We start from the raw sequence: 26,306 nt of genomic DNA, 5'->3' as shown, positions 1-26,306 counted from the left end.
CAGTAATGTGTCACTCGTAGCCACGCCCCCTAACAGTTAGAATCACTCCCTAGGACACACTTAACCTTTTCAGCACCCACTACAGGTTAACCCCTTCACTGTCAGTGTCATTTTTACAGTAATCAGTGCATTTTTATAGCACTGATCGCTGTAAAAATTACAATGGTCCCAAAATGGAGTCAAAAGTGTCCGATGTGTCTGCCATATTGTCGCAGTAACGATAAAAATCGCTGATCGCCGCCATTACTAGTAAAAAAACAAATTATTAATAAAAATGCCATAAAACTATCCCCTATTTTGTAGACGCTATAACTTTTGCACAAACCAATCAACGCTCAATGCGATTTTTTTTTTTACCAAAAATATGTAGAAGAATACATATCGGCCTAAACTGAGGAAAACATTTTTCTTTATATATTTTTGGGGGATATTTATTATAGCCAAAAGTTAAAAACATTGAATTTTTTCAAAATTGTCGCTCTATTTTTGTTTATATTGCAAAGAATAAAAAACGCAGAGGTGATAAAATGCCACCAAAAGAAAGCTCTATTTGTGGGAAAAAAAGGACGTCAGTTTTGTTTTTCTGAGCCACGACGCACGATCACGCAATTGTCAATTAAAGTGATGCAGTGCCGAATCTCAAAAAGTTCTCTGGTCTTTGGCCAGCCAAATGGTCCGGGGCTTAAGTGGTTAAAGAGCCCTAAGACCATTTACTGACAACTTTATAAATCCAGCAGAGATAGTCCTCGGTAAGACGAGAAAAAAAACTTGCATCCCCAATCTGGTCACATGAAAAGACTCCAAATGATGTGATTCCTCTGAGCACTCCATTGCAGATTAACGGACCCCCTGCATCTTCCTGGGGAAAAAAAAACAATATCAACATGTCAGATAAGGCTGAAATAATTCTTGTGATACATGTAGTGGCTGGCCTTTAAAGTTAGGCTAAATTTAGTTTTTGGTTTTACTGTACTCAGTGGAGTGATGTATCTTTTTGATCTGGTTAGGTTTTCCTAAGGTCAATGGATTATTGCGCCAATCTGCCTCTGGAAAAAACTTCCAGAACATAGAGCAGGAGCATCAACTCCTGATTTATGAAAATGTATCAGACTCCAGCCAATCCTTAGGTAAGAGGTACCCAGAAGGTGGCTGAGGAGGGGATACATTTTTGGGAGGCCTGGACAGAGTATTCTTTCCTCTTTTGTCAGAGTATTGAAATCATGCGCAGGAAGCTTCTTGTATACAGCAATATGCTTTACCCTCATGGAGTAATATCAGAACATATCTTTACAACATGGAAACAGGAACAGGAAGCAGAATCATACAAGATAACAGTGAGGGAAGCAAACACTTCCACAGGTATAATGCATACAGTATATAGTCCGTTTATATGCAGTCATGCTATTGCTCTTCCAACACCCCTTCTCAACATCATGTGCTTTGTCAAATTATATTCAGCTTCTTCTGGAAATAATTATGATGTTCTTTCAACAAAGGCTTGGTGAGTGCATTAGCAGTCACCTCCTATGATGGGCAGTATTGAATGTCAATAACACCTTGCTCTAAATTGTCTCTCAGTAGGTGATACTTGACATCAATGGGTTTGGTCCTAGGATTGACCCTTTCTGATTATGTTTTATACATCCCTGGTTGTCTTTAAAAATGGGAATAGGTTTTGACATGTCTATCCCAATATCCACAAAAATTTGACTAATCCATATCGCTTTTTGACGTATGTACTGGTGCAATGTACTCTGCTTCAGTTGAAGATAGAGTGACAGTTGCTTGCTTTCGACTAGACCAACTTATGGTTACTTCCCCATACTGGAAAATGAATCCACTTGTGGATTTGCAGTCTGTTTAGTCCCCAGTCCAATCAGCATCCACATGTCTGACTAGTTTTGGATTTGATGTTGCTGGTAACCGTAACTTCATCTGAATTGTTCCTTTGAGGTACTGCATCACTCGCTGACAGGGAGCTGAGACTTTCCTGCATAGTGTGCCCACTTCTGCGGCTATTTCTGGTCTTGTCACAGTGGCAATAACACACGAAAAATTCTCCTGCACTCTGGTGTTTTCCGCTAAAGGGCAACGTAATCCAATTTCAAGCCAAAGTCTAGAATCTTGCAGCCCTCCTCAGAATCATGGGAATTCATAAAACTAGAAAAGAAAAGAAAAAGGAGGGCACACCGACCTAGTGCATTACCGTTTAAATGGTAATGCACTAGGTCGGTGCATCCTCCTTTTTCTTTTCTTTTCTTTTCTTTTCTTTTCCTTTCTTGTCACAGTGGCAATATATAGCAGCTTACCGATTGCTCTGCGATACATATCATTGTTGGGCAGCAAGTTTTTTTGCTTCATTTCTCTTCTGATAGTATGGTATAATTTAATCGACATAGATAAGGACGTATATCCATCTGTCTTCGTGATTCTTTGAGTAGAGACAGGGGTCTGCTTTACTTCTTAAGAATCCCTCTCTAGTAAGCACTTCATTCACTTTCTCATTTCACCTCCTTGCAGATTGTTTAAGACCATAGATGCTCTTCTGAAGTTTACACACAAGGTTGTCTCCTTGTTCAAACCCTAGTGGTTGCTCATGTAGAGATCTTCCTTAATGTCTCCATCAGGCCCGGATTGGCCAATCGGGAGAACCGGGATACTTCCAGGTGGGCTGGTCGGGTTGCGGGCCGGTTGCGGGCCAGTGAAATATGCCTCCTGCATTCCAGCAGCCGAGGCGCGGACCGATGACATCACTCGGCGGGATCGGATTGGCTGCTGGTTTCTGCACAGCCGTGATTGGTCCAGGCGCTCTTTTTTAAAGCCTGGAATCATCTGTCAGTGGCGCAGGTAAGCTTTGAGTTTTTTAGGTAGGTGGGCAAACGTTGTGGGTATGTAGGTGGGGGGGGGGGTGGGGGATGTTGCTGCAAGTTACCACAGAGCCCAGCACCACAGAGCCCAGCATACCACAGAGCCCAGCACCACAGAGCCCAGCATACCACAGAGCCCAGTAGTACCACCGAGCCCAGCATATCACGGAGCCCAGTACCACAGAGCCCAGCATACCACGGAGCCCAGCATACCATGGAGCCCAGTACCACAGAGCCCAGCATACCACGGAGCCCAGCATACCACAGATCCCAACACCACAGAGCCCAGCACACCACGGAGCCCAGCATACCACAGAGCCCAACACCACGGAGCCCAGCATACCACAGAGCCCAACACCACGGAGCCCAGCATACCACAGAGCCCAGCATACCACGGAGCCCAGTACCACAGAGCCCAGCATACCACGGAGCCCAGAATACCACGGATCCCAACACCACAGAGCCCAGCACACCACGGAGCCCAACACCACGGAGCCCAGCATACCACAGAGCCCAACACCACGGAGCCCAGCATACCACAGAAACCAGCACCACAAAGACCAGTATAGTCTGCAAAATAAGTAAAAAGGTATGTGCATTAGCATGTGTAAATTGTTGCAATATGTTTTTTAATACCTAGCTGTGTTCTGTCACCTAGCTGTGTTCTGCGATTTTTTTTTTTTTACAAAAATACATCGAAAAATACGGCATTAACTGAGAATTTTTTTTTTTTTTTAATTGGGATATTTATTATAGCAACAAGTAAAAAATATATATATATTTTTTAAATTGTCGCTCTTTTTTTGTTTATAGCGCAAAAAATAAAAACCACAGAGGTGATCAAATACCACCAAAATAAAGCTCTATTTGTGGGGAAAAAAGGACGTCAATTTTGTTTGGGAGCCACGCGCAAATGTCAGTTAAAGCGACGCAGTGCCGGAAGCTGAAATTTCTCCTGGGCACGAAGGGGGTTTATGTGCCCAGTAAGCAAGTGGTTAAAAGTCCACTTACTTTCTATAAGTTTGCGGTTAGGAGGGAGCTTTGTGAGTGTCAAGGTTTTCCGTTTGCGAGAAATTGCTTATTATTGTGAATTGTGCATTCATCACTCTGGAACTTAACTGTGAGGCCCCGTACACACGACCGAGTTTCTCGGCAGAATTCAGCCAGAAACTCGGTCGGAGCTGAATTCTGCCAAGAAACCCGGCGTGTGTACACTTTCGGCCGAGGAAGCCGACGAGTTCCTCGTCGAGCCAAATAGAGAATGTTCTCTATTTCCTCGTTGTTCTATGAGGAAGGTTGGCTCGCCGAGATCCTCGGCGGCTTCACACAGAACTCGACAAGCAAAACTATGAGTTTTGCCTGTCGAGTTCCTCGGATGTGTGTTCGGGGCCTGAGACCGTTGTTTGCAAGACTTTTCACTGATAGAAGGCTGCCTTCTAGTTCTGGAACATACAGCACATTCTTTACAAGGAAACTGTGGTGACCTCCTTGTGTTGTAATGCAGTTCAGGAAGCCCTGGCCTTTACCTTGTGTAGTGATGTTTTTCCCGTTAGCTAGGAAAACTTTGTCTTTTGCACTGTAATTAATGTTTGTGAAAAAGGTCTCACTGCTAGTCATGTCGATTGTCGCACCTGAGTCTATGCACCAGCCGCGTGGCTTGCCGCTTTCTGTCACTTTAAAGGTGCCATTCCATGATGTGTCTGCAGTTTGCTTTGTGGCTGCTTTGCCTATTTTTGTGGATAGCTGTAGCTTTTGCTGCTCGGCTTTCCAGATAAAACAGTCCTTTTTTTAAGTGACCGGCCTTTTTACAGGCAAAACAGGCTCTGCTTTCTTTGTTGTGCTTTGTGCCTTTGTACATCTTAAGAGCTTTGTCATCATCATCATCATTATTATTATTATTATTATTATTATTATTATTATACAGGTTTTTTATAGCACCAACAGTTTGCATAGCGCTTTACAACACGGGGGCAGGCAGTACAATTACAATACAGGAGGGATCAGAGGGCCCTGCTCATTAGAGTTTACAATCTAGAAGGGAGGGTCAAGTGGAACAAAAGGTAATAACTGCTGGAGGATGAGCTTTGGAGACCTAAACTGGTAAAGGATCCTTTATCTCCCTCACTGATAAACTACCAGTGGGTGACAGATAGCTCCTAGCAGAGGCGGCTGGTGTTTTTTTTTTTTTTAGGGGGGTGGCAAACAACACCACCACATCACCAGCACCCCCCCTCGCGCGGTTGTTTATCAAGCCCTGCACTTACCCCACCTGGGTCGTGGGGGTTCCATTAGGTCTCCTCCTTCTCTGCATCACAACGCGTTTCCCCCCTCCTCCCCCTCCTCCTCCTAGGCATCCAATAGTCTCAGGACCCACTTCCTGATTAGCTGGGGGGAGAATCAGTGTGACAATAGTGAATATGCTCTGCTGCCCAAGACCCCCCCTTTTTGTAGCCTATTAGAGCCTCTTGCTCTAATCACATGCTTCAAAAAAAGAAAAAAAAAAACACCATTGGAATCAATGCAGGGATAGGAGGGCAGCGCCCCTGCACCCCTAATGGAGGTGGGTAAGACCTGGTTTTAGGACTTTCATGTGTGCCTGCTAGTATAAGGATTTGTGCTAAGACATTTGTCCTCCTAATGATTCTAATATCGTTTTGGAGTATCCTGAACTCCTCTCATTTCATATTCAGCAATAAATTCTAAATATATATCTCCTAGACTGAGCCTGTAATGTCAGTGTGCATATACCTGTGCTTGTGACTGGCAGCAATTAGTACTTTTGTGGGAGAATATGTGTATTCTCAGCAGCGCTACATACATTTCTGGCCAGATTCAGAGAGATCGGTGTATATTTTGGCCGGCATAGCGCATCACATTTGCACTATGCCGACGTAACATAGTGAGGCAAGGCCAGTATTCACAAAGCACTTGCTTCGTAAGTTACGTCGGCGTAGCGCAAATGGGCCGGCGTAACCCCGCCTAATTCAAAGTAGGCATGTAGTGGGCGAGCTACATTTAAATTAACCGTGACCCCATGTAAATGAAGGGCCGTTCGTACGGCGCATGCGCGCGTATGCTCAGAATCACGTCGCAAATACTCAATGCTTTCGACGTGAAAGTAACCTACGCCCAGCCCCATTCACATATGGCTTACGCAAACGACGTAAAATACGACGGCACTTCTGACGTCCATACCTTGCATGGGCTGCACCATCTTTTTGGTGGTTTATCTTTAAGCCGGAAAAACGGCTTACGTAAACGGCGTAGCTTACTGCGACGGGCGTACGTACGTTCGTGAATAGGTGTATCTTGCTCATTTACATGTTCGACGTGTAAATCAACGTATACGCCCCTAGCGGCCAGCGTAAAAATGCACCCAAGATACGACGGCGTAGGAGACTTACGTTGGTCGTATCTTGGCAACAGTGAGGCGTATGTCATTTTAAGAATGCGCCCAAAGATACGACGGCGCACATTTGGCGGCAGGAGAGAGTACGCAGCACAAAAGAACAGAACATCGCTCAGCAATTACAACACTAGTGTCATGTTACTATTATTAATATTTTACAGGTTTTTTTTATAGAGCGCCAACAATTTGCACAGTGCTTTACAAAACGGACGGAGACAGTTGAGTAACAATAAAATACAAGAGGAATCACAGACCTTGCTCATTAGGGCTTACAATATAAAATAAAGAGTCTAGTGATACAAAATGTAATTACTAAATGTACAGTTTGCTAATTAGAGACTAGACAAGCCTCTCTGAGGAGATGGATTTTCAGGGATCACCTAAATGTGTATAGAATAGGAGATATGTAGAGAAGGCAAGAAGGAAGCGCTGCAAACCAGAGAAGCAACCCAGTATATAGAAGAGTCAAAATGGCTTCAGCCTAGCTCCTCCCAGACCACACCCTGACACATTTCACCCCCCACCCCACAGGGTTTAGTCATGGGGTCTTTCCCACAGTAGAACAGTTTAGGGGTAGGGAGTTACAGAGGAAGAGCCAGGATATGGAGAAATCCTGGAGGTGAGTGTGGGAGTAGGTGATAAGAGAACAGGAAGTCTTGGGAGGAGTGAAGAGAACAGTTTGGTTGGTGTTTTGAGACAAAATGGATGATCCTGCTAGTTGCAGAGTTGTGGATGGCTTTGTAGGTTGCTGTTAGTATTTTGAATTTTATTTGTTGGGTTAGCGGAAGCCAGTGGAGAGATTGTCAGAGAAGGATAGCAGACACAAAATGGTTGGTGAGGTGTACAAGTCTGGAAGTGGCATTCATAATGGACTGAAGGGAGGGTAGCCTATGTAAAGGTAAATTAACATTTTATTTGGAGAAATTTAACTTTTTTGAGAAGTTTTTTTAAAACGGTTGGACTAATCTTTATTTGAGCACTTTTCATTCACAATGGAAAGACTGAACTTTCAAATTTATTTACAAGTGTGGCAGGATAGCCTAATCTTTATTTGTCATCATACACCTGGTCAGTTTGGTTTTTACATTGGTGCTTATTTGATATAATGCACACTATGAGCCAGATCCTCAGAGCGAGTACGCCGGCGTATCTACTGATACGCCGGCGTACTTTCAAATTACCCGCGTCGTATCTTTAGTTTGAATCCTCAAACCAAGATACGACGGCATCTGGGTTAGATCCGACAGGCGTACGGCTTCGTACGCCTTCGGATCTAAGATGCAATACTTCGGTGTCTGCTGGGTGGCGTTCACGTTGTTTTCTGCGTCGGGTATGCAAATTAGCTATTTCCGACGATCCACAAACGTACGAGCGGCCGTCGCATTCCTTTACGTCATCTCTAGTCGGCTTTTTCCAGCGTATAGTTAAAGCTGGTATTTTACGTATAGTTAGACTTGCCATGTTAAGTATGGCCGTCGTTCCTGCCTCGAAATTAAATTTTTTTTTTTTTTGGCGTAATGTCGTCTGTGAATCGGAATGTACGTAAGTCCCGTCTAAGTTAAAAAAATTACTTCCTAGCATGGTCATTTAGCGCAATGCACGCCGGGAAATTTCGGGACTGCGCATGCGTAGTTCATTCGGCGTGGGGACGCGCTTCATTTAAATGAAACCCGCCCCCTAATCACCGATTTGAATTCCGCCGCCAGAGATACACTACGCCACCGTAACTTACGGCACAAATTCTTTGTGGATTCAAAGCAGCCAAAAGTAAGTTACATCGGCGTAGCGTATCTCACATACCCTGCGCCGATCTATTTCTATGTGGATCTGGCCCTAAATTTGCAGCGCGTTTTTTATTATTATATTGTGGTACATATTTTGTGTATATTGAATTGAAGGCTGCAGAGATATATTGCACATTGTATTAATATTTCTGGGGTATTGTATGTCTTTAGCACTGAGTTGGGTCATTATATGAATATAAATAATTAGATTTACCTTGCGAACATCTTTCCTTTCAGGCCCTACAATGGTACACAGCATTTCATTAGTTATTTGATACTTTTTCCATTTCCTGCTACATTGCTTTCTGTCTAGAATGGTGACATTGACTTCCATTAACTTATCAGCCGGTCTGCTATGTTCAGTTTTCCCCCAGCCAGCAGTTTCACAGACTGTTCCATCTGCAACATCTTCATATGTCTTTGGCAATACTGTGTAATTGACATATTTTCCCAGCTTTGCCTTATTTGCCAGCTGAAATCAATGAACAAAATAAGTTATGACATAATAGCTCTGACCATGACATGTTAAGGATCAACTTTCCATTATAAACCACCCCTTTTATAACTGCTACCCTTTCCCACATTACCAAACTTAACGACTGACACCAGTGTGGAGTAAAGTTGGCCTTACGGCCTATTTTATTTAACATAAATAACCATTTTTCAAAAAATAACTTTTACACAACTTTAAACTACCTGGTGGTCTGAAATACCACAACTCCAATTGGCCACTGGGACAATAACTGTTTTAACTTCGGCCTCAGTCGCAAACCCCAGACACAGAGGCAGTACCCCTGTCCACAGTGACCTACACGTTAACTCCTTTCTGGTCAACCCGCGTTGACCGAAAGGTACCCGTATCCCCCATATCACCTATGGGTACAACCGTTTGTAATAAAACTTCCTGCCTTTTTCCTCTCCAGAAGCCCCAAACACCCCCTTCCGCTCGCCTACCACATGGGAGGGTGGGTGGTACGTTTCCCCTTTCAGCTAAAATGGAGGAGTGACGCTAAGTCACTTCCTCCCTCCAGGCTAGTGTTAGCCAGCCCCTCCTTTTCCCCCAGGCTGCTCCTCTCCCTTAAAGCGGCGCCGCTCTTTTTTCCCCCACAGCCCCTCCTACTGCCTTAAAGCGGCCACTGCTAGAAACTATCTTCCTTCCTGCGGTCCCACCCTGTCATGCTGTCCCTCCTCCTATCGTTTCCCTCTCGGCTCTAGGACTCTCTTTATAATGGTAAATCATACAATGAAGTTGCTCTGTTTTATAAAGGGCTATGATTTGGTATGCATACTCTAGGGGGTGATTCTACCTGGTAAAATAAATGAATCACTCATCAATGATAGGTATTAATAAAAAAATAATTACGGTGTAGCTAAGTGACCATTCACTGACCATGCTCAAATGCAGGCGAAGGCCCCTTTTAACTCCATTGCCCACAACTCCCTGGGTTCCTGAACACAACCAGGGATAAAACGTTTTTCAGCTTTTCTCCCTCAGCAGCTCTGAGAGAGGACATACCTGATGAAGAGGTAGCTGGGCAAGAGGAGGCTCTCCAGAACCAGTGTGTGAGCAGTCAAATTGCATGCAGCTTCTTTGGAAGACCCGGATATTGTGGGGAGGTCCCTAATTGCTACCAGGGTTCTCCATTTCTACTTTGTCCTTGTATCCCTACAGCTGGCAACCTGAGTTACAAGAGCTACCATTGACTACACTGGGAGGGATGTTGTTTGAGGATAATTACAAGTAGCTGTTTGTGTTTTTAACTGTTTTATGAAAGTAGTAAATCGGAGCTAGACACTCTGCTGTTATAGGGGACTATAGAGACTAAACTATGCATGCATGCCATCGCTGTTAAAATAGTATATATATAGATGGGCAGACCGACAATGAGATTGAGATAAATAGATAGACAGATCATACCTGCAAAAGCTGAATGTCATTATGGTAGTTTGTCCAGTTAAAATGCTCATGTGTGATAGATCTTTTTACATCAATAATCTGTAAATGAGATCCCTGGTCTCCGTAATGTGCACCCAGGGTCACTGTGGTTTTATTTTCAGTTCTGGAAATAAGAGGTTAGAAATATGAGCTTCACATGTAATAGAAGATAGCAAACCCAAGCATACCTTGTCTAAAAAATTATATAGGTGTGTATACGTCAGGTATAGATGGCCTACGCTGTCATAATTTTATAATGTTTAGCGTAATAGTGATATTTATAATATTACTCCAGAAAGCCAGGTCTTTCACATCTTGAAATTGTGAAACGTACAAATTAATAAATTAGCAATAGGCAACCCATAAGTTTAGTCGTTGTGTTAACACAATAGTAAGTCTCATTCACCCTGATTTTCATGCAAAAGAACCCTCCTATACACCCTTCTAAATATTTGTATATTTGCACTTAAGCATGGATTTTGTACCTAATGCAGCCAATCTGCCGGCCGATCAGATAAAGATGTTGTTATCCTATACATCAGGGGCAGGCAACCTTAAAGAGCTGGAGATCTACCTGAACAACATGGGAGAAGCCAAAGATCACTGGGCACAGTATCGCACAGTGTAGCCTCCCCACACCTGATTTAAACCTCTAATTGTCTTAATACTGTAGCATCCTCTACTTTATATAGGTGCTATAGGTTATACAGGTACATTTAGTCAGGTCTAGCAGTAAGCTAGGCCTGCTTGTTTTGATCTGGTATAGCAAAGAATAGAAAGTTCTGTTGCTAGCTGTCCTAGGTGGTTGTCCTAGGTGGACTACTGATCTCAGTCAGCCCTCTCCAGGCTCTTGCAGCCCTTTTGGCTGCAGCTGCTGGTCTCTACTGCCCATGACACCACAGTTCTCACTGGCTCTACATCCATCTCAGATTGCATCCTCCCAATCCGCTCTGACATGCCTCCCCAGCATTCCTGGCTGTGTGTCACCCACCAACACCTGGTGGATCCCTCCTGGAGACTTGCCCGGCAGTACTTTCCACTGTCCAAGACACCCCTGTCCAGCTCCGAGCCCCAGGCCCAAGGTCGCCCCCCCAGAATAGGGAGCTTCCTCAAAGGCCCTGACAGTCTAGTACTACATCTCCCAGTTCTTCCACCCGACAACTCCTCCCAACTGGGCTGACCCTAGGAATTTCAAGGAGGCCTGTCCCTGCCAATCCTAGTTGGGGATTGGCTAGGGCTCCCTGATACACCTCAGACAGCCCCACCTCTCTTATTTTCCTTCTAGAAGCCTCTAGAAGCAGCAGGGAGGTAACCGAAAGATGAAGCTGTCTGTGAATCATCAGTCTACTCTGAGCCACTCCAGAGGGGCCCTGCCTGTAAAAGGCTGCTGCTAGGGCCTGGCCGAAGTCAGTGTCAGGCCTAACCATGTGCTAGCTGTGCCTGAAGAGTTTTGCTGGAGGAAGAGGAAGGAATAGTCTGCAGTAAGAATTGTACTGGAGGAAGAGGAGTGTATGTAATTTGTCCCAAGCTATGCAAATCTTTCAGGGCATCCCATGAATTCCTTAATCACATCCAAATTCTAATCCTTCAATAAAAACACAAAACAAAGCTATTGGACTGTTCATTGTTTTGGAGTGTCTGGGAAGTGAATGCTGGGCTGGGTGACAGGTGGGCCGCAACACTTAGCAGCCCCTACAGGGGTACCGCTACACTTCTGTGTTGCAATCATGCATTGCATTTATAGGTTTAAATCAGTAGTAGTAGTAGTGAGGAGGCAACATATCGCCTCCTCTCCACCTGTCAAACACACTCAGATCACTTTTCAGAGGAGCAGTAGTGCCTGCTGTACTGGTGAATGAGCCCTTAGTTGCATTTGGCAGCAGCACCCTTAGGGCTCATTCACACGTACACCCTTTAGCTGCTGAGGCAGCAGCCAAAAGTTGTACACCTGCCACAGCAGGAATGAAACCCCCTGTTGCTTTTAGTGGGTGCTACCACCTGCCATTAGCGACCCATTCGAGTAAATGGGGCCACCCTGCAAGCTCCCAGCAAATGCATGCTTCTGCAGGGACTGTTATACCTGAAGGGTTCCACATGTACTGTCACTTTAAGGCTGGCTCCACCCAGGAGTGATGACAAGGGTTAAGGGGCATAGTAGCCATCTTAGAGAGCACATGTAAAGAAGCATAATAAGATGTACTGTCCTGAGATGTATGTTGCAGTGTACAGTGACCTGAAGTAAACATTCGTTGTTCCAGACCAGAGTCTTGTGTCCCTCACAACTCAGAGCATGTGACAGTGGCGACGAGGATGGGATTTACAAAGTGTCTATCAGTCTGAGAGAGAGACAAAGACATTGTGAATTGTCACCTGGATAAAAGCAATCACAGAGCCCAGCAGGAAAATGGCATTAATCGGGACATTAAGTGAGTTTGATGGAGAACAGACATCCTGGAGTTCCTGGGTTGAGAGACTGGAACAATATTTCAGTGCAAATGCCATCCCAGGTGAAAGGCAAGTAGCAGTATTTCTGACACTGGTTGGTGCTAAGACATATGACATTCTTAGGGATCTGCTTTCCCCTGTAAAACCAGCAACTAAGACATTGGTAGAGCTCCAGACACTATTGGAGGATCACTTCCAGCCTAAACCACTAGAGATTTCAGAAAGTTTTCGTTTTTATCAGAAGAAGGAGCAGCCAGGTGAGGAAATGAAAGGGGTTGTAAAGGTAAAAATAATGTTCCCTAAATAGCTTCCTTTACCTTAGCGCAGTGTCAGGATGCCCACTAACACACAGCTCCTTTCTCTATCTGCAAAGTAGAGAGCATCCTGACCTTCCTGCTCGCTCCCTTCACCCTCAAGAGGCTTTCTCCACACCAGGGAGAAAGCCTCATCTTACTGTGTGTAGTTACAGACAGAAGAACAGGAAGTGAGGATTTCTCAGAAGAAATAAGGACATTTAAAAGCAAAATCGAAGGATGAGGTCAGTGAAGGAGGACTGCACTAAGGTAAAGGAAGCTATTTCGGGATTTTTTTTAACCTTTACAACCCCTTTAAAGCTTATATGCTCGCCCTTCGCAGACTAGCCTCTACCTGTTCTTTTGGGGAGTACCTACCTACTGCACTGAAAGATAAGTTTGTCATGGGACTGAATTGTGAGTCCAGCCAAAAGAGACTGTTAACAGAGAAAGACCTTACCCTTACAAAGGCAATTGAGATAGCTTCAGTGATAAAAATGGCTGTGAAATATACAGAGGAATTGAACCAGGGCAGAAGGGAAGAGGTGAAACAGGAAGTTTTCAGAACAGCAGTCAAGCCAACTGCCGCAAACTGGAAATACAGACCCCCACCAAGCCGGGAGTCAGCTTGCTACCGTTGTGGGAAAACAGACCATGACCACAAAGTCCTCCGGTTTAAGCATCAGACCTGTCATAATTGCGGTATAACAGGCCATCTTAGACGAGTGTGCCATAGCAAGAAGGTGCGAGATAAACCTCTGAACCCCAAAACAAAGACATATGGTGGGAAGATATACATCATCATCTGAGTCAGAGGATGAGGAAGTGCTCCACAGATTAGACATACATTATATGCATTCAGCACCCTCTGCAATGACTGTAGAGGTAACCATTGAGGGAAAGAAACTCAAGATGGATGTAGACACAGGAGCAGCAGTTTCATAATCGAACAGATTAAATCAGAGTCCACTAAGAGGTACCGGACGTGACGCTTGCGAACTTGCCACCTGTTTTTATGCCTGTTTACATTGCATCTATGTGAGTACCATAGTGTGTGTTTTTTTAACATTAAAAACCTTTTAAACGATACTGCACTATTGGCGCTTTTATCTCACTGGGTGAGGGTCATTGTTATCCATTGGACATGACGTCTGAGAGGGACTCTATCCATAAATAGAGATTGCAGCTCACTGGGACATACTACATTTGGAAACAACGGGAACATGTTTGGCTGTAATATACTGTACATGCTGTTACCTTACAGTAGTAAGGTAAGGGGACACCCTCACTACCTTCAAAAAGAAAATTGGAATTCTTTCCTGCACAACCTTCACGCTGAATATTTTGGCACAAGCGCCAGCACTTCATTTTGATTGATTTTTTTAAGCAGCATTTGTTTTTGCTGTTTTTGCATGGACACTGATGTTATATTTTAGTTCACTATTATCACCTATGTGTGTTTTTTCCTGCTTCTGGGACTTCGTATAGCAGCGCAAGTTTTTATTCAGTTTCACTTAGCACTTTGTATCCATTGTGATTTTGGATTGGATGTCATTTGCATTATCATCCCCAACAAGTGTTTTATTTGTTTTGGATGTTCACATATTAGTTATAATCACCTTTTATTTCATACAGCGCAGAGCTACATATTCATCACATTTATTTAGGGTTTGATACACCTTTAGTGTTGCAGCAGTACTCCTCTTCCACCTCCCCCTCTCTCCTTTCCCTATTTCTTTGGTAGCGTGGTAATACTCTATCCCTACATCTCTCAGACTACTGCGGCCTGCCTCCAATGCTATGCCCTATTCTTGGGAGTATACAGCTACAAAATCCAGTATCGCAGTCATGATGTCAATGCTGATGCGGACGCAATGTCCTGACTGACAGGGAGGTCAATGGACTCTTCTCCTCAATAGTTGTTGTTACACCAGCCTGTCCTTCTTGTCTTCTGGGGAGATAGCAGCCCATACAGCCAATGATACCTTCCTGAAAACAATACTCTCCTGGGTACGGTACGGTTGGCCTGCAACCGTCACACAGGATTATGAACATTATTTCCGTAGGCGTATGGAATTAACTGTGGCTGGAAACTGTGTTTATGCGGAGACCGAGTGATCATTCCACAGACCCTCTGGAGACACATTCTGGACTTGCTACATACTGGTCATTCCGGGGGGCACACATATGAAACAAATGTGTGGTGGCCAGACCTAGACCTTCCTCGAGGGTGCGTCCAGCCCTGGCCCACGGTTCCTTGGTCTCGCCTACACTTGGACTTTGCAGGCCCGATCAGAGGACACACCTTTTTGATTAAAGTGGATGCTAGGGATGAGCTTTTCCATTTTCGAGTTGAACATGAGTTTGACTCGAACATCGGCTGTTCGATCATTTATGAGATCTAACTTTATGGGCTGTTTGCGCCAAATTCAAGTTGCGCGTCACGGCCCATAATTCACTGCGTCATCGCAGTGCATTGCTGGCTGATAATTGGCCAAGCATGCACTATGACCCGCATGCTTTGGCCAATCACAGCACCATCAGCACAGAGAGCCATAGTTGGCCAAAGACATGATGCCTCTGGCCAATCATGGCTCAGGGGGACTAAGTACACTCCCCACACTATATAAGGTCGCCTGCGCGTCAGCCTTGTGTAGTGTGTTGCGGCGTTGTGAGAGAGATAGAGTCAGAGTCTCATTTAATTTCAGTTAGATAGAGCAGGCAGGCGATTCAGGTAGCTGATGTCAGTGTATTTAGTATATATATGCATCCCAGGCGTTGTGTGTGTGTGTGTGTATATATATATATATATATATACACACTGTATTCAGTTTAGCTAGATCTCACTTCAGAGGCTTCCTGTTATTCTTGCTGCAGTATATTAAGTCAGTGTACTATATACTGGGCACAGTGTGCAGGTAAAGCTGACTGCAGACCAACCCTGTTCTCTTCCTAATAATACAGGCAGGCTGTTGATTGAGCTAAGCTGCAGTATATTAAGTCAGTGTACTGTATACTGGGCACAGTGTGCAGGTAAAGCTGACTGCAGATCATCCCTGTTCTTTTCCTAATAATACAGGCAGGCAGTTGATTGAGCCAAGCTGCAGTATATTAGGTCAGTGTACTGTATACTGGGCACAGTCTACAGGTAAAGCTGACTGCAGACCATTCCTGTTCTCTTCCTAATAATACAGGCATGCAGTTGATTGAGCCAAGCTGCAGTATATTAGGTCAGTGTACTGTATACTGGGCACAGTCTACAGGTAAAGCTGACTGCAGACCATTCCTGTTCTCTTCCTAATAATACAGGCATGCATTTGATTGAGCTAAGCTGCAGTATATTAAGTCAGTGTACTGTATACTGGGCACAGTGTGCAGGTAAAGCTGACTGCAGGCCATTCCTTGTGTACCTATTCCAATACATCAAATACAGTATGTCTGGAAGGCCAACAAGGAGAGGCAGACACTCACAGGCCAATAAAAGACGGCAAGCAGTCTCTGTGTCTAGAGGCAACAGTGCTGGTCGTGGACACGGTGCATCCTCATTAGCACGTGGCCGTGTGACACGATTTTCCTTTTTTTCGGCAGCTGACCGTGTTGAGCCGCAACATGCAGAGGAGTTGGTAGAGTGGATGACCAAGCCGTTCTCATCCTCCTCATCCTCTGTCACCCAGGCTACCTTGGCTGCCAATGCAGGTGCCAAAGCGGCCTATTTCATCGGCTCGAGGTCATCAGTTAGTCCTTCCATAGCCCGACTATCATGCACGGAGGAGTCCCCCGAACTGTTCGACCACAGTGTTGGGTACATGCTGCAGGAGGATGCGCAGTGTTTTGAAGGCTCCGATGATGGTTCCTAGCTTGAGGAAGGCAGTAGCGTGAGCCCAAGAAGGACAACAAACTGGCATTCATGTTCCTCCAGCTGCAGCATACTGCCAGGTTTGCTCCAGTGATGAGGAGGGAGAGGATGATGAGGTCACTGACGCTACATGGGTGCCTGATAGGAGGGAGGAGGAGGCACATCTCCAATGAGGCATGGTGCCCTCCAGGGGTCAGCTTAAGGGCAGCCAACTGACTGCATCACACCGCAGAGCTCTGCATGTGCAGGGCGCTGCTGACTCTACGTTTTTCTAAAAGTTCTTTGGTGTGGGCCTCTTTTCAGATGTGTGTAGCAGATCGCACCATTGCTATTTGCAACATATGTCTGAAGCGTATCAAGCGTGGTCAAAACACCAGCCAATTGGGCACAACATGCTTGACCAGACATATGTCGACCTGCCATGCAGTCCCTTGGCAAGCGTACATAAAAGACCCACACCAAAGAACAAAGCGGACCTCTCCTTGCTCCTCATCAGCTAAGATCTCCAACCCCACTATACCTTCAGTCCTCTCAGAAACCTGCACTGAAAGGCATGAAGCTGTAGAATTAGGTGTGCCACTGCCAAGTACTTGCGGGCAATCTGCTATCAGTACACCAACGTCCGAGTGTACCAGGCAAATTTCCCTGCCCCAGTTACTACACCGGCGAAAGAAATTTGCTCCCAGCCATCCACATGCCCAGTGGTTGAATGCTAGCTTGGCTAAATTGCTAGCACTTCAACTGCTGCCTTTTCAGTTGGTAGACTCTGCCCCTTCTGTGAGTTTGTGGAATGTGTGGTACCTCAGTGGCAGGTTCCAAAACGCCACTTTTTTCACGGAAGGCGATTCCAGCTCTCTACCGGCATGTGGAAGGCAATGTCTTGGCCCCGCTGGTCAGCGGTAAGGGTGCATATCGCTGACTCATGGTCCAGCAGGCATGGACAGGGACGTTGCCTATCTTTCATGGCGCACTGGGTGACTCTGCTGGCAGCTGGGAAAGATGCAGGACAGGGTGCAGTAGTGTTGGAGGTTGTTCCACCACCACGCCTCCAAAATGGTACTAGAGGTGATTCTGACACATCCCTCTCCTCCACCCCCTCCTCTTCTTCCCTATGGCCTCTTCCTCTGCTGATTTGTCCTCGGAACCAGGGGTGCTCCGTAGGGGTTCAAGGGGCTAGGCAAGTACGCAGGCAAAAAGATGCCATAAAGTGCTTGAGCTGGTGTGCTTGGGGGACAGGAGCCACACTGGGGCAGAGATTCTGTCAGCTTTGCAGAGGCAGGCTCAGAGGTGGTTGACGCCACGCCAGCTTAAGCCAGGAATGGTGGTTTGCGACAATGGCACCAATGTCCTCTCTGTCCTCTGACAGGGACAGCTAACCCATGTGCCCTGTTTGGCTCACATCCTTAACTTGGTGGTGCAGCGGTTCTTGGGCAGGTACCCAGGCTTACAGGATGTCCTGAGGCAGGCCAGGAAAGTCTGTGTGCACTTTCACCGGTCATATAATGCCAGTTCTCGGCTGGCTGACCTCCAAAAGGAATTCAACCTGCCCAAGAACTGCTTAATTTGTGACATGCCTATCAGGTGGAACTCAACGTTGGCCATGCTGCAGCGGCAGAGGGCCATCAATTAGTACCTGTGCGAGTACCTATGGCACCAAGACAGGGTCAGGGGAGCTTGTTTTTTTTGCCGAACCAGTGGGTCATGATCAGGGATGCATGCACTGTCCTGTCACCATTTGAGGAGGCCAAGAGGATGGTGAGCAGTGACAGTGCATGCATCAGTGATACTGTCCCTCTTGTCCACCCTTTGGAGCACATGCTGCATGGAATAATGGACAGGGCACTTGAGGCAGAACAGAGGGAGGAAGAGGACTTACTTACCTCTCAAGGCCCCCTTTATCCAGACAGTGTTCCTGCGGGCCTACCGATCACACAGGAAGAGGATGAGAAAGAGGATTGTGTCAGCATGGAGGTGGAGCCTAGCACTCAGCATCAGCAGCAGTTTTCAAGGGAATGCCTCAGCAAACCTATGCTACATGGCCTCCCTAATCCTACAAAGCCTGTGAAAGGATCCTTGTATTTGTGGTATCACGGAGAGAGATCATTACTGGCTGGCAACCCTCCTTGATCCATGTTACAAGGGTAAGGTTGCGGACCTTATCCAGTCATCGCAGAGGGAGCAGAGGATGAAACATCTTCGGGAGGCGTTTCCAGAGCCCGGGAGGTTACAAAATCCTGGTCCTGGACAACGTGTTGCTGAAGCTTCGGTCAGTCACAGAAGGAGCGGTGGAGAAGGTGGCCGTCTGAGCGATGCGTTCAGACAATTTTTTAGTCCGCAGCCCCAAGGTATGACCGGTTCCAGCAACCATCGCCAGCGTCTGTTTTACATGGTGCGGGAATACCTAGGGGCAAGATCAGACTTGGACACCTTTCCCACCGAAAATCCTCTGGCTTACTAGGTCTTGAGGATGGATCACTGGCAAGAGCTTGCACAGTACACAATTGAGCTACTGGCTTGTCCTGCATCCAGCGTTCTTTCAGAATGCACATTCAGTGCTGCTGAAGGCTTTGTAACCGATCACAGGGTGCACCTCTCCACCGACTCAGTCGATCGACTGACCTTCATAAAAATGAATCAGGCTTGGATCACCACCAGCTACCAAGCACCTGATGCTGATGTAACTGAATATTTTTTTTGAAATGTCAGATCCCTTCAAGACTGCCTATGCTGTTGCTGAGTGACTATCCTGTTATTCTGAGTGAATATCCTTTTCCTCCTCAATGATCTTGCTGATAGCTTGTAAGAACATTGTTGGTTCTGGGCACCGCCACCAGTGGCTAAGGCCCAATTTTTCTGCCCCTGTTTAACAGGGGCGTGTAATTAAAATTTTTGATGCAATACTTTGCAATGGGCTAATTTCTGCGCTCCAACTAGAGTATCTGTGAGGGGTTGCAGTGTTGTGGCACCAGCACCAGTGCCTAAGGCCCAATTTTTCTGCCCCTGTTTAGCAGGGTCGTGTAATTAACATTTTTTGATGCAATACTTTGCAGCGGGCTCATTCCTGCGCTCCAACTAGAGTATCTGTGAGGGGTTACAGTGTTGTGGCACCAGTGGCTAAGGCCCAATTTTTCTGCCCCTGTTTAACAGGGGCGTGTAATTACAATTTTTGATGCAATACTTTGCAGCGGGCTCATTCCTGCGCTCCAACTAGAGTATCTGTGAGGGGTTGCAGTGTTGTGGCACCAGCACCAGTGCCTAAGGCCCAACTTTTCTGCCCCTGTTCAATAGGGGCATGTAATTACAATTCTTGATCTAATATTTCACAGCAGGGCCCATTCCAGCGCCCACCAAGAGTAACTGTGAGGACTTACAGTGTTGTGGCACCACCACCACCAAAGGCCCAATTTTTCTGCCCCTGTTCAAAAGGGGCATGTAATTACAATGCTTGATATAATGGTTCACAGCAGGGCATTCCAGTGACCACCAAGAGTAACTGTGAGGGATTACAGTGTTGTGGCAACACCAAATTTCTGCAGAGTACATAGGGCAGGCACCTACTTTCAAATATCCGACTTTCAAACGACTCCTACTTACAAATGGAGGGAGACAATAGGAAGTACACACGATCGGTTTGTCTGATGAAAACGGACCGTTTTCATCGGACAAACCGATCGTGTGTGGGCCCCATTGGTTTGTTTTCCATCGGTGAAAAAAAATAGAACATGTTTTAAAATTGTCCTATGGATAAAAAAACAATAGAAAAAAACTATCACCTGTGTGGAAGTCCATCGGTCAAAAATACACGCATGCTCAGAATCAAGTCGACGCACGCTCTGAAGCATTGAACTTAATTTTTCTCAGCACGTCGTAGTGTTTTACGTCACCACGTTGGACACGGTCAGATTTTTGACTGATGGTGTGTAGGCAAGACTGATGAAAGTCAGCTTCATCGAATATCCGATGAAAAAAATCCATCAGATTAGATTCCATCAGATATCCGATCGTGTGTACAGGGCTTTAGAGTTAATATGGGAAAAAGGTGTCTCCTCTCCATTGATGCTTTATTACCAATACTTGTTTCCCTAAAAAACCCAAATTTTCAAAATCCAATCAACAGTCCCTGTCACCCCAGCAGCTGGACTCCTTCCTTTCTGCTTATACAGAAACACACCACTTACAACCACTGGGAAAAGTCCAGCTGAACTCCTTCTGGGTCGGCAGCCATGGACTGTTTTGGATATGCTCTGCCCTCAAACAGTTCAGGAACATGTACTGCAGTCCCAAGACAAGATTGTCAAACATGATGAGCTACTCCAATTCACAGCCCAACAAAAGATATGGGCCCGATCTTAAGGGGCTTCCAACACCTGTTGGCTTCCTGCTGTCATTGCAGAGACTTTGGGACCCAAGATGTACAAGGTCCGCCTGGAAGATGGTTCCATATGCAGACGTTATGCGGACCAACTGCATCCTTGTTCTCAACTGCCCGAATCCCTGATGCCCACTGAACCACCAGTGGCTCAAGGATCTGCTCGCAGCGGATCAGGATGCACCGGGACTGATGATTGGAGGGACTCTGAACTTTTGAACTCAGCTCCGAGACTTTCGACGCGGCCGATGGAAGTGATCCAATGCCATTTGATCCCCACAGCTGTCCATGGATGCTTGGTCTCCCATCTGGATGCGGGAAAAATCCTGTGCATCTCCTGTGTTTGGAGGACTGTTATTGGACAATTATTAGTTAATGTCTTGTGCCTTTTCTCATTTTGTTGTGATTTTTTTTTTGTCTTTTTTAGAGATGGATGGAAGGTGTTATACCTGAAGGGTTCCATGTGTACTGTCACTTTAAGGCTGGCTCCACCCAGGAGTGATGACAAGGATCAAGGGGCATAGTAGCCATCTTAGAGAGCACATGTAAGGAAGCATAATAAGATGTACTGTCCTGAGATGTATGTTGCAGTGTACAGTGACCTGAAATAAACATCTGTTGTTCCAGACCAGAGTCTTGTGTCTCTCACAACTGGTGAAAAGGCAACACAGCACTGCCTGCTTTAACCCCTTGTTTGCTGTACTGCACAAAATTGCAGGGCACTTGCAGAGCGGCTTCATTCACTTAAATGGCTCATGCTTGGTAGGTGTTACACCCACCAACCATGACAGGACATATAACTCCTGCTGTGACTGCGACATGTGTACACCCCTTGGCAGCGCAGATAAAGGGAGTGTGGTTGGGACAGGGGTGGTAAAAACACATCTTAACTATGGGGTTTTACCCCCCAAGCTGCAAATGTAAACAAATCCTTACTGTTCTGACCCCCTATAAGGCTGTTTTTACACTAATATGCTTCAGTTTACCTGTACCGCGGGTGCAGCACATTGCATCTGCGACTTTTCTGTATTAGCTATGCTTTGCCATAGACTTGTATTATATATTGCAGGTGTGGTGTACTTTCTGAAAGTGCACCAAAACTCCTGCATTCAGAAAGTGCACCAAACCTACAGGATATAATAGAATTCTATGGTTAATGCCGCGTACACACCATAGGATTTTCCGTTGAAAAACCTTGGATGGTTTTTCCGACGGAATCCCGTTCAAGCTTGGCTTGCAGACACACGGTCACACAAAAGTTCTCTGAACTTTCGACCATCAAGAACACGGTGACGTACAACACTACTACACTACGATGAGCTGAGAAAATGAAGTTCAATGCTGTTTATTTTTTGTTGGCGGAAATTCTGACAGGAAAAGTCCGATAGAGCCTTCACTTGGTTGGAATTTCCGACCAAAAGCTCACATCTGACTTTTCTTGTCGGAAAATCCGACCGTGTGTACGCATAAGAGCAGAAAACAGAAAAAGCTGCAGATACACTGCGCTGCACCCTCAGTATGGGTAATCCACAGCGCATTCGTGTGAAAGCAGCCCTATTCTATTATGCCCGATGTATTGCTTCACACTGATCTGAAGATCTCTTCTTTCCTGCTGGCACCACTCTGGAGACCACTAGCTGGGAGATGGAGTGCAGTTGGTATCACTCCACATGGGACTAGAGACTAGACATCGGCTTATGCGGCTCTTGCTCCCTACTACAGCTCTAACTTTACATGGTGGGTCAGCAGGCCCAGACCGCGATCTACATGTTACTGACCCCCACTATACATTATCTTGTGTCTGTGTGTCCTGCAACCACTACAAGTTGCACTTTATATTTACAGATATATTATCTTACTAGCAAACAAAGGAATACTTACAAAATACAATGGGCAGCAGTTAGAATCCAGTCATCTTTAATTAAAATGCCTCCACAGAATTTCCCAGAATGTACTATGGCCATGTAAGGTCTGGAGTGTGGCTTTGCTTCTCTTCCTCCTATAATTCCAGAACAGACATCTAGACAAAAGAGTTATTACTGATCACCATTTATGAATTAAAGTGTGCACATGAAAGAGCTGAGCTTCTCTTAGTTCTCCTAACCACAACTTCTATTATATGGACAACTCCACAGAAATAATGGACAGTTCAGATTTTATACGTACAGATAATTATGACAATGCTAGATTGTTTACAACAATACTATAATCTAATTGTGGGCTTTTAAATCTCACATTTAACGCAGTGAAATTTCAAGTTTACACATGCTTTTTGTATAACATTAAATGGCAATTTAAAAAATGGAATAATAACATATATGGGTCCACCCCAAAAACAGAGGTAGAATACACACAAAGGTCCAGCAACTCGGTATAAAATCCAATCTTCTTACATAGTTACATAGTTACCGTATTTATTGGCGTATAACACGCACAGGCGTATAACACGCACCCCAACTTTAAGGCCTCATTTCCATGGACGTTTTTAAAAACGAGCTCTAAAGCTAGGTAGGACTCCTGGAAAAATCAGCGTTAAAAAACGCGATTTTTGCCACGTTTTGCATTAGTGTTTTTGCGCGTTTTTTTGGAATTTTTTAGCGCTAGCGTTAGGCTATATACACTACCAAATTTCAGTGAAACATCATAAGACCCAGCTAAAAGAGCAGCAGTGTACTTGTATTTAGCGTGTCACTTGCCACATCACCTGCCACAAGCTGCGGATTGTCCACTTGCCACGTCACCTGCCACGTCAACTGGCCACGTCACCTGCCACAAGTTGTGGGTTGTCCACTGGCCACGTCACCTGCCACGTCAACTGGCCACGTCACCTGCCACAAGTTGTGGATTGTCCACTGGCCACGTCACCTGCCACGTCAACTGGCCACGTCACCTGCCACAAGTTGTGGATTATCCACATGCCTTCACCTTCCTAATATAATCTCCATGAAGAGCATGTGCCACATCCCACAGTTCAGGATGTGCTTGAACAGCAGTGATTAGAGAAAGTTGGGATACAGAACTTGCCATTGCCATCTTAGTTAGTTCTCTCTTCTCTGTGCTATACCCACAAGCACATGGCTGTGAATTACCTGTGTTTACAGAGGCTACAGTGACCAATGACATTTTTGCTGATAAAACGCTGGAGCTCAAAAACGCTGCGGTAGCGATTTTTAGCGTTTTTTAGCGTTTTTTAATGTCTGGCGTTTTTACAGCTCTGGCGTCGGCGCCACAGAACGCCCTGGTCCTGTTTTTTTTTTTACAGCTCAAAAACGCCTATGCCATTTGCAGCTCAAAAACGCCTATGTGCGCATGAAGCCATAGAATAACATGGACGGGCGTTTTTAAGCTGTAAAAAACGCTAAAAAAAGCGACTGTTAAAATGTCCATGGAAATGAGGCCTAAAAGGGAAGTTTCAGGAAAAAAACTTTCCACAGCCCCCTGCGTATAACACGCAGGCACAGTTTACCCTCTATTTTTAGGGTAAAAAAGTGAGTGTTATACGCCAATAAATACAGTAATCAGGTTGAAAAAATACACAAATCCATCTAGTTCAACTAATAAAAGAAAAAAAAAGAAAAAAAAAACGTACAATTCCATATACACAATCCTATACCCACAGTTGATCCAGAGGAAGGTGAAAAACCCCAGCAAATCATGATCCAATTTACTACAGCAGGGGAAGAAAATAATAATTCCTTTCTGATACCCCGAGAGGCAGTCGGATATTCCCTGGATCAACTTTACCTAGAAATATTAGTATTCAGTAATATTATGTACATTTAGGAAAGAATGCAGGTATTTTTTAACCACTTCAATACCGGGCACTTTCGCCCCCTTCCTGCCCAGACCAATTTTCAGCTTTCAATGCTCTCACACTTTGAATGACAATTACTCAGTCATGCAACACTGTACCCAAACTAAATTTTTATAATTTTTTTCAAACAAATAGAGCTTTCTTTTGGTGTTATTTAATCACCACTGGCCCCCCCCCCCCCTGATATAAGTAAAAAAAGAGCGAATTTTTAAAAAAAATAAATACTTTTTTTGTTAGTTTCTATTATAACATTTTGCAAATAAGTAATTTTTGTTCAAAAATTTGAGCCAAAATTTATACTGCTACATATCTTTGGTAAAAATAACCAAAAATTTTCGTCGGAGTTTAGAAATAGAACATGTTTTATTTTTTTTCCGATGAAAAAAATTCCTATCGAAAATTGCTATCGTCTGTGTGGAACACCAACGGAGAAAAAGCCCACGCATGCTCAGAATCAAGTCGACGCATGCTCGGAAGCACCGTGTTTTGGACGGTCAGAATTTGGTCTGACAGTGTGTATTCAAGACAGCTTGAAAGAAATTCCGACGAAAAAATCCATCGGATTTTAGGCCATCGGAAATTCTGATCGTGTGTACGAGGCATTACACTTCCTGTCCCTGGGAGGCTATTCTCCAATGTATCTATTGCTGTCACCCCAGGCTGTTCACTTGATATAAACGACAAACCTGTCCATATCTCTTCATCTCCACTACATGGGGATCAGGCTAATTAGAGGTTTGCAAAAGGTAGCTAGGAGGGAAGATATTCTTTGGTGCAGCTCACAGGAAGTGGCAAGGATACTGCATTTCTGGTCAGATCAACAGGTATTTTTTATATTTGCTGAAAGTTTTCTTTGCTTGAAAAAAGAAAATGAATGAAAAGCACTCAGTATTTCCCCATCTATACAAGCCATTAAATTGGTAATTAAATGAATATTCTATACATTGTACATGCACTGTTCCCATTAGGTAAGGTAAATGAAAACTTACTTAAACAGGTCTGTAGAAAAGCTGCAATCAGAAGTAGGCTAAGGACAGTTCTCATGATGGATTTCTTCTGCGGCAAATGTTTTTCCTCGTCTGCCCTTGTGAAATAAAAGAAAGATAATGTGTAAAGCCAATAAAGGGGCTCTTAACATGTAAAGGCAAATATACATGTTATCATTTATATCACTTCCCTTTTCATTTTCCTTTGTTAACCAGAATGCAGTTGATATATTGATAGAGGTGTTTGAGATATACTAAATATGGCATACATACTGTGATAATGTGGGGTTTCCGGATCACCAGCAGCCAACTTTGTGAAAGAAAACTATATTTTATTGATCAAAACAGCAAAACAAAAAAATCTTTCCTTCAGCATAGCTAATAAAATCAGTCCATAACCCCGATATACAGAAAACTAACCTGCAGCTCACTGCCAGTATAATTTAGGCTCACACAAAGGTTTAAGGTTCCTGCATGCTTTGGGGGGTCCAATAAAAGAGACACAGGAGCCCAAGCAGCATTTCTAGAGATGCACAATTAATCGTTA

At 44.8% G+C, this 26,306-nt stretch overlaps 1 protein-coding gene across 2 annotated transcripts; it reads right to left on the bottom strand.

The window, feature by feature from the left end:
• Positions 1–636: 636 nt before the first annotated feature.
• Positions 637–26,045, bottom strand: LOC120928307 (mast cell protease 1A-like). 2 transcript variants are annotated; one of them, XM_040339408.1, is made up of 5 exons: positions 25,763–26,045; positions 22,841–22,979; positions 9,979–10,120; positions 8,275–8,532; positions 637–859 (listed from the first exon to the last, which is right to left on the bottom strand). In XM_040339408.1, exons 1-5 carry the CDS (start codon positions 25,815–25,817, stop codon positions 701–703), a joined length of 753 nt encoding a protein of 250 aa, XP_040195342.1. In that variant the 5' UTR covers positions 25,818–26,045; the 3' UTR covers positions 637–700. The 2 variants fall into 2 exon arrangements, with proteins under 2 accessions (XP_040195342.1, XP_040195340.1); XM_040339406.1 differs by lacking the exon at positions 637–859 and having other exon boundaries at positions 8,104–8,532.
• Between the last annotated feature and the right edge of the window lie 261 nt (positions 26,046–26,306).

Source organism: Rana temporaria, chromosome 1, assembly GCF_905171775.1.
Source record: "Rana temporaria chromosome 1, aRanTem1.1, whole genome shotgun sequence".
In the NCBI taxonomy this organism is placed as follows: domain Eukaryota; kingdom Metazoa; phylum Chordata; class Amphibia; order Anura; family Ranidae; genus Rana; species Rana temporaria.
The sequence above is the reverse complement of the archived record's forward strand: the minus strand, read 5'-3'. Positions and strand labels throughout refer to the sequence as shown.